The 10,000-nt window shown below is 30.7% G+C and overlaps 1 protein-coding gene across 10 annotated transcripts in view; it reads left to right on the forward strand.

The window, feature by feature from the left end:
- The window catches only part of LOC145249737 (uncharacterized), a 1,648,663-nt gene that overhangs the window by 1,601,039 nt on the left and 37,624 nt on the right, over window positions 1–10,000 (forward strand). For all 10 annotated transcript variants that reach the window (XM_080111644.1, XM_080111643.1, XM_080111642.1 and 7 more), the window contains 2 exons: window positions 4,443–4,589; window positions 6,848–7,091. In XM_080111644.1, coding sequence (XP_079967770.1) covers window positions 4,443–4,589; window positions 6,848–7,091 — 391 coding nt within the window. The remainder of the gene's footprint in view (window positions 1–4,442; window positions 4,590–6,847; window positions 7,092–10,000) is intronic.

Here is a 10,000-nt window from a genome sequence, read left to right on the forward strand (position 1 = left end):
ATATGTGTGTGTGTGAGAGAGAGAGAGAGAGAGAGAGAGAGAGAGAGAGAGAGAGATGGCTATGTTTGAAGGCTATGGCAATGCAGTGTATGGAAACGGTCATTGTAGTAAAATAAATAACGACGAGAATATTAAAGAAAGTGCAATAATTTTCAATTACACATATTTATTTTTTAGCATAGTGTGTCGCACAAGATGTCAGGTGCATGAATTCCCCCAAAATTTCACAAATATATCTCTTCTTCAGGAGTAAGAGAGGAAGCTTAAACAGAGAGCTGTTTACACTTCCTATTCATCAGGAGCACTCTGGTGACAGAAATGATTATTTTCTTCCCAAGCTAAAAATAAACAAAATTCCCCCTTAAAGAATAATTAAATCTTCTATGATTATCGATGCCATAAAAAAAAAAATAAATACAAAAGATTTGTTTAAAAACAATATACATTTCTTCCACCTCAACAGCAGGTAAGTTGGCTTAGAGGATATGGGCATTGGACTGTCACAGTCAGAAATGATGACGGTTCAGAGTCTGAATCTCAGGATCGATGCATTTGCCATATCTAACCACACTGATTAGGAATGACTAAACCCTTATCCCTGAGTGGCTTCCCGGCCTTGATAAGTGGTGACCACCTTGTAAATATAAATATATATATATATATATATATATATATATATATACATACAGGGTGCCTCAAAAACTGTACTAGCACTTTAACCTTTATCAGTGTTGTCTGAACAATAATGGTCATCAATTTGAACATTTGCAGACATGATTCTTCAATTTCATTTGTCTTTTGTATTCAAGCCTATTTCATTTCATTCTATGTTCATAAATAAAGGATTTATCATAATTCGAAGTGTGTATGTGTATATTTTTTAGACGACCTCATATATTATTATTATTATTATTATTATTATTATTATTATTAATCCTAATCTAAAAGTTTGAAGTGTATGTTAACGTTTTTAATTGATGTTTTGTTCTTCTGTTTGCAGCAATCTCCTGCAATTATTACCATGCTACCCCATGATTCCTCTCTTTCATGGCAGCCATCTTTGATCTTAACTTCTTCACATTTCTCCTTTCCTTGTGGTTTCCTTTCATTTACACGCATACAATTTTGGTTTACATATGTTCATGAAGCAAACACTTATCAAAACACTTCTTTAAATATATTTATTGCATACGTGATGTTCAATATCATTACACAAATTATTTTCAGGTTTTACAAAATAAGGAATATTTTTCTGATTATTGGATAAAATCCAGTGTTAAACTAGTGGAATACCCATACACATTCTACTCAATTTTAAATTACTTTACATTGTGGAAGAAACTGACATAATAATATTCTTCATAAAAGAGGACTAAGACAGAAGTGATTTTTTTTTTGTTTGACAATGCTTTTCTCATCAACAAGTTGTTATTTTTCCGATAACTGATACTCCAAATATGATCTCTTCAGGTTTGGCATAATGAATGCAATAAAGGGTTTTTGGAAACATCAAGAATCATAGTTTTGAGGTTCTTAGCTTTTAGACTCGCAATTATATGTTGGATAGTAGCAAATTGGCTTACTCTTGATCCGTTTGGTTTGAAACAGTTTGGACTTAGTTTGTTTTTGTTTTTTTAGTTTTTTTAATAGAGAATTTTGTCCAGCTCAGACAGAGAGAATCCGATTAAACAAAAGCAAATTGTAGATTATGAAGAATATGCTAAAACAAAAGTGTTTTTGTTGTTGTTTTACAATGCTTTACTTACCAAAATTTGTTTTCTATTTTCAACAAGAAAATTTATCACGATTCATTCATGCATAAAATTGTTAATGTTTTTATGGAGAATTATGCATTTACTATTTCAAATCTGATCAGCAAAATAATGAAATTATTATGAAAATTCATGTCAATAGGAAGCATATCTACCTGCAAGACTCTTGCAATACCTCCAACTCAAACGCCTTGCTCCTGAACTTTCTTATATGCCCTCAAAATTATTCAATTTCTGTTTATGAAAATCATGTTTCTCCTCTTGTTGGAAAGAGTCCTCTGTTGTCCCTATATTTAAAAATACTGGTGAACTAACTATCGTCGTATAGTCTCTTCTCTTATTAGTAAAGTTTTTGAAATGTTGGTCAATGATAAGCTTGTTGTGGAAAATTTGAGTGATATCTATAGTGATAATCTGTATGGTTTTCATAGTTTTCATCCAACTGTTGAGCTTTTAACATGTTGGTTTATGGATAATCCGAGAGAGGTTAGGACCATTACGCTTGACATTTTGAAGGAATTCAACACAGTATAGCGTTCTGGTCTTCTAAATAAGATTCAGGGTTATGGTATTAGTGGTGAAGTTCTTGACATTACTAGTTTTTTTTCTTTCCAATCGAAGATTGCAAGTAACTCTGGATGGTGTCGCTTCATTCTCTTTTCCTATCAATCAATGCTGGTGTTCCTTTCATATGCCAATCATACCAGACAAAGATCCGTTTTTAACAATCAGTTTGTCAGTGACTAGGACATTGTGGCTTTTTTTTTTTTTTTTTCATTCAGGCTGTGGTATTTCTTCTGTTCAGCTGTTTTAACCCTTATCCCTGAGTGGCTTCCGGGCCTTGATAAGTGGTGATCACTGTGTAAAAAAAAAAAAAAGCTCTTGAAGGTCAACCTTCCTAGGAATTGTCATCTCATTTGGGAATAGAAGTTACTTTATAACTTCCCGAGCCGCTCCCACTGGGGGATGCCAACAGGAATGCTCAGACAATAATTGTCATAATGGATGAAATCAAAGGTTTTGGAAAAATCAACAAATACAAGCACAGCTTTGAGGTTGTTGGCTTTTAAACCTACAATTATATGGTTAATGGTTAGAAATTGATTAATTCTTGATCTATTTTGTCTGAAACCGTTTTGACTTTTGCTTAGAAAATTTTATTTTGCTCAAGCAGTGTGAATGCGGTTTAATAGAAGAAGATTTGGACAGTTATTGCAGTGTTATCACTCGACAGTTAATTATTAGGCCAAGGTATCCCTTCCTTGGCAAGGGAAGTATACAACCTTCTGTCCAATAATAGGGTCTGATTGATAAACTTAATTACAAAAGATAAGAAACTTTCATTGTCAAAGTCATTTGTCAGTCAAATATTGGCACGAATGTTACCAAGTCCAGAAGTCATTCAACACTTTATTTGCTTCTTTTTTTTTTTTTTTTTTTGTATCTGCCAGTTTTTCCATGTTGAAAATTCACTTTCTGATGTTAAGTTCCTGTTCTGTTGTTCTTTGTGAGAAATTCATTTTCAAACTATTTATAATTCTATTTTTTATCTTTTTATCTTATTCCTAATAGAGATTTTGTATTTGTCTGTCCAAAGCCAAAACTCTACTTGTATCTTTATTAGTATTCTTCTTATCTATCTATTACTAAAGGAGATGTCATATTTGTCCGTCTGAAGTTATCTGCCCCTGTAAAGCTACACTTATAGAAGAGTGATCTACAGATTTATGTTTTACTGATAGTTTAAAATCAATAAATATTTATCATTAGTACCAGTAAATGAAATTTTTGTTTTAAACAAAATCAAGCAAAAAAAAAAAAAACAAGAAATAATTAGAAAGCATCTTTTTGGCATCAAAAATTAGGCACTGATTCCAATATCCCAAAAAGTTCCGATTTTTCCAATACCTGATTCTGACTAAATGTTTGAGATCCATTTTTTATTGATAAGAATAAAATCAAGTTGATATCTGACATTGTTTGCATATGTAAATGCTGCTATAATAATTCTATGATCGAAAACAAAATTGGCTGTTTGAATTCAGAATTTAAAAAGAGAAATGGAAAGAAATGATTGATCACATATGCAAACCATGTCAGGTCTAAAATTGATCTCATTCTTAATAAAAAAAAATTGCAAACCTTTTAACTCTTTCAGTATAATGAGCCAGATCATCATTCAACTTTTAAACAAAAAAATACAATCAACATGTATCGTCTTTATTGTGCAACAGTAATCAATCAGCTCTAAATTTTTCTTACAACCATTTCAACACTCTTCAGAACGAGATTAGGCAGCCGAAGTAAAACTTGACGGCCGTTGAAGATGTTAGAATAGTTGGTGGAGAATTCAATGCTACAGTGGATAAAAAAAACACTCATTCCTTGAAAACACAAAAAGGAAATGGGGTCGTTACAGATATTGTAATAAAATTAAAAGAAATATTTTTGTAATTAAGTTAAATACAGCTCATGCTACCAACAACAAACTTTAGAAGCTACCAAATAATAAACATTATTAAAAGATCGTATTTGATTGGTTCTTCTGTCTGCATAATTATTTACTCTCTCACTCACTCTCTCTCTCTCTCTCACACACCTCCCTAGCTCCCCCCTCTCTCTCTCATATTTTTACGACAATGATTCATATATTTTTTATTCTATTTTCAGTTTAAACAAGTAGAAGAATATATGGTATGTCGGAAGCTGCCGCGAACCCTTCGGCAGCGTATCTCTGACTATTATGAACACCGCTTCCAAGGCAAGATGTTTGATGAAGATACCATTCTCGGCGAATTGAATGAATGTCTGCGGCAGGTGGGAGAGGATTTCCTTTTTCTTTTTATAACATCATACAAAGATCTTCAAAAACGATTTTAAATGATACAACTTTTGAAATGAATATTTCTGTGTGGCTTTTTCTATTCTTTTTTTCAAGTGATTAAAGCATCTGGCATTTCCTATTGAATTATTAAAAAAAAAAACTTTTTAGTAATTTGATTGTCTATTGTTTCTTAACTTTTGCTAATAAATTACATACAATGAAACTAATCATTTATATAAAGCTTTCTTTTTATTCAATCACCCAAAGATGCTTAAATTCCATAGCACTTTCATAAATAAGATCGGCTGTGGAAATATGTTTCTTCAATTATATTCCACCTTTTATTTATACTAATTCTTCCATTTATGAAGCTCGATGTAATTACAGAACATATCACAAATAAATAACAAAAGTCTATATTGCAAATTTCATGATGTTGACCATTTTACCATTTATTCCTTGGTAAGATGGTCAATGACTTGAAATTTGGAATATAGACTTTTGTTATTTATTTGTTCATATATATATGTGTGTGTGTGTGTGTGTGTGTGTGTGTGTGTGTGTGTGTGTGTGTGTGTGTGTGTAACTGTGCAGTATTTATGAGAAAGAACTTCAGCAAAGTGCTCGATTATAAAGAAAAATTCAATATAAGAGTATAATATTTATTTTTAAATTTTACAGGTCAGAAAAACATTGGTCCCGTCAGTTTCAAATCCGATACAAGGGGACCAGTTCATGGTCGAAAAATTTAAACAAAGGCTGAAGAGAATCCAATATTTTTCAAGCATAAACTGGTCACGTTTTATCAGATTTAAGACCGTTGGTACCAACGTTTATTTGGCTTCTGTAAAATTATATATGTGTATATTTTTTACCAGGATTTGACGTCCACTGGGGACTTTGGGGGCTAAATGAGGGGGGGGGATGCTGAACAGTCATTTTTTTTAATGCCTCGTTCACTGAGCACTCACGGTGGACCATGCATGCTTCATTTGTTTCTTTGAGGATAAGATTCATTGTTTGAGACTCCATGAAATAAGGAATTAATTATTTCTATTTTGTAGCTCTTATTCAAAAAATAAATGTTATAAATTGCAATTTACAAAATTTTAACTATATGGAAATTCTTTTAACTTTCTTGAAGTTTTACATTTGGATTTTACCGTCACTGGATTTTTTATCTTCCACCAGACTATCCATTATTCGTGTGTAATCACCTTTTTCTTTACCATATTCCCTCTGCTTCACTTTTTTTGTTTTCAAGTAAGATATTTGACTTACTTGTTGTTTCATCAAATACTTCTGCATGCAAAATCCGATCCCGCATTTTGCTAATTCCTACCCTCTGATGAGAAGGAAAGTATTTCTTCGAAACTCCCCGCATTAAGGACTATCCATTTATCTAGTGTTTCCTTTTCAGATTAAATATGTTTTTAACTCATTTCAAAGTGTTTTTTAACATATTTTATTAACTGTTTGCTCATATATATATATATATATATATATATATATATATATATATAAATATATATATATATATATATATATATATATACTAAATAAAAGATGAGGATTAACAGTTACAAATAACTTTATTATATCATCAGATCAATGTTCTACTCCTACTCTTTTCTTATTAATCTGATAATAAAGTTATTTGTTACTGTTAATCCTCGTTTTTTATTTAATATATTTAATCGCTTCTTTTAACAGTGTTGAGCGTTCTCTATTTTGATAAGTTTGCTTTATTAAAGATATATTATTTGATAATTGTATTATATAATAGAAAAATCTTATTGAAAATTAATTAAAATTTAAAAAAAACAAAAAAAACATTATAAACCTGTAAAGAAGGTATACAAAATTTTAATCATCCGACAAGGAGGACAAATAAACCTGAAAGACCTTATTCCGCAGAGTTTTAAAAAAATGCAATTCTTCTCAACAGAAGAAAGGTTTGCAAAATATACAATAAATTTTGCAGGTTAATGCATTGAAAGAAACTACAAATATGAAATTAATCATATTTGCATAAAAAAAAAATTATTAAACATTTGGTGAAAGTTTATAGGGATTCATAATGATTATGAAAGCAGGAAACAGGAAAAAAGGGAGAAAAAGGATATGGTATATATATATATATATATATATATATATATATATATATATATTAATTGCTTATAATATACTCTAAATTATGCTTTATTCTCACTATCTACCATTTTTTTTTTTTTTTTTTTTTTTTTTGCAGGAGGTGATAAATCACAACTGCCGCTCTTTGGTTGCATCCGTTCCCTTCTTCACAAATGCCGATCCACAGTTTGTTTCAGAAGTAGTCAGTAAGCTTAAATACGAAGTCTTTCAGCCTGGTGACTATATTATTCGAGAAGGAACAATAGGTACTAAAATGTATTTTATTCAGGAAGGAATAGTTGATATAATTACCAAGGAAGGCGAGGTGGCTACTAGTCTTTCAGATGGCTCCTATTTTGGAGGTAAGTAATTGATGTCTTTAGATTTTTATTTTTTATATTTTTTTTGTCTTCTTGTTTTTTGTAACAATTTTAATGAATTGCAGCCTAAAAAGATTCACACAAAGAAAAGAAAAATCATCCCTATTCAAAATTATTAACTAAACAGTCATGTCTTCATAGAAATATAATATTAAAGTGATGGTGGATTCTAAAAACTTTATATTGGAAACACAGCTGGTTTGTCCCTTTTACTGAATTTGCCTGGTGTTAGTATCGGCGCAGAGAGGTGTCGGCAACGAGTAGGCACACCAGGACAATCGATTTCTTTTTTTTTTTTTTTCTTTGCTTCCTTTTGCACGAGACCAGAACCGGCTGGTGTTTATAGATGGCTAATATCGGTAGCTGTGGCGAATTAATAAAGTGTTATATATATATATATATATATATATATATATATATATATATATAAAGAAAAAATAGAAAAAACCGAATGAAATTATTAAAAAATCAACGTTTCGTCCTTGTTTCCGAGGACATCTTCAGGATAATTGAAATAAAAATGTGATAAAAGAAAAAGTCATAGATCGTGCGAAAAAAGACAGTTTTTTAAAATCCAACCCATGTCGGGAAAGGACGAATATGTGTGCGTCTCCCGACATGGGTTGGATTTTAAAAAACTGTCTTTTTTCGCACGATCTATGACTTTTTCTTTTATCACATTTTTATTTCAATTATCCTGAAGATGTCCTCGGAAACAAGGACGAAACGTTGATTTTTTAATAATTTCATTCTGTTTTTTCTATTTTTTCTTTAAACATAACGTCAACCACCGCTGGTATATTTTTTCATTCCTTACACATATATATATATATATATATATATATATATATATATATATATATATATATATATATATATATATATATATATATATATACACACACGTAGTTGAATTTGTATACAAATGTTTAAAATCAATATTGCAGTTTTATGGAAATACAATAAAGTGTTAAAATAAGCCACATTTTTTTTCTTTCATCAGACTGCTCCACTAATGAAGGGCTTATATTTTCTACATAGAAAAAAATGAAGCCAGCCTATTTCTCAAAGTTTGTCATTGATAGCTTTTAAAACTGACAAGTTGTTGTTTGATTCTAACTAGCCATTTTTCCTTGTGGACCATGCCACTATTTTCATAAAAATAATAAATTATAATTCAATTCAATTTCTTTCAAAAATATTTTACCTAACTGGGAATAGTTTTCAGATAGTAGCCATCTTTGATATCTGCATCAGATGTTAATTAGAATGAACGCCATATTTGTTATTATCTGTAAATATGAGATAACTAATAGCAAATATCGTTACTTCCATTTATAACAGGCATAATATTATTATACATTTTGTGTATGGAAAAATTATCAACTAAATAGTCACGTCTTCATACAAATACAAGTATAATATTTAATCATGTTAGGTTATGTGGACCTAATATTGGAAACAGTTGGTTAGTCTCTCTGATTAACGAACTGATAAACTTTTTATATAGACATACACACGGTTTAGATTTGTATTCAAACATATAAAATCATTCAAGAGTTCAATCATGCACTTTCACGAAATTGCAATCAAGTGTTAAGATAAGCCACATTCATTTCCTCCACCAGCGTGCTCCATCCATAAAGTGAGCACATCTTCTATATAATAAAGCAAAGCCAGCCTATTTCTCAAATTGTGTCACAAATGTCTTTGAAACTAACAAATAGTTGTTTGATTCTGACTAGCCATTGTTCTTGCCACTATTTTCAACCAAATGAGAAATTGTAATTTGATAGAATTTCTTTCAGAAAATATCTTATCTGACTGGAAATAGTTTTCATATAGAAGTCATCTGCATCAATTTTTAATTAGAATGGATGTCATATTTGTTGTCATAAGTAAATATAGATAACTAATAATAAATATTGTTACTAATAAAGCATTCCTTTATATATTATTTATTCCTTTATATATTATTTATTTTAAGTTAAATACTAAAAATTATCAACTAAAACAGCCACATCTTCATACAAATATAAGTATAATATCTAAGTATTGTTGGATTATGTAAGCTTAATATTGGAAACACAATTAGTGCTGTTTTATCTATGTGGAAAAAGAGGTGGCTACAATTAGGAAATCTCTAGACTCTTGGAAATTTCCCTGCTGCATCGCATGACGTTACATTTCTTCCATAACCAGTTGATGATAAAATTTAGTCTTTTTTCTAGATTACACCGTTTTCAGATTTTTCCAACATGGCCACCCAAAGAAATAACTATCTGATACTATTCTTGCTTAAATCATGTTTTAGTACAAATAATTAACATTTCCCTACTACTGTCCATGGAAAATATGTCAACAGCCTTAGTAGCTGTTCCAAACTTAACTTAGTCATAGTAAAAAAAAAATTTTAAAAAAAAGCAAAACATTTTCTATAGTCGTACTTTAATATGGTGAAAATGCAGTTACTGATTTGTGAGCTAATTTCGCTTTCCACTAAGGCGATTGTTTTTTGTTTTGTTTTGCTTTTTATTGACGTTTCACCCCAAAACAAGGCACAGGGCTATTTAGTTGTGAGGGGCTACTATTTGGAACCAAATTTGCAGGGATACTATTTAGGGAGTTGGGCAGCGAGATGTCTGTTCACATTACACTTGAATTTCTGCACGTCAGTACAGTCAGGGAAGTAGAGGCCTGGAAGGGAAGTGCAACAGTCCAAAAGAAAAAGCTATTAAAGTAGAAAGCTTTTAGGATCTCTACAGTGTAGGGGTGGGATTTTGCTGTTTGTCGAGGACATTGTCGTCGAGGGGGGGTACTAGTGCTCGGAGTTCATCAGAACACTTGCTATTGTAATACTTGTAAAACAGACACAAGAATGCCATCTTTCA

This window comes from Euprymna scolopes, chromosome 28, assembly GCF_053919585.1.
Source record: "Euprymna scolopes isolate OS-2025 chromosome 28, ASM5391958v1, whole genome shotgun sequence".
NCBI lineage: Eukaryota > Metazoa > Mollusca > Cephalopoda > Sepiida > Sepiolidae > Euprymna > Euprymna scolopes.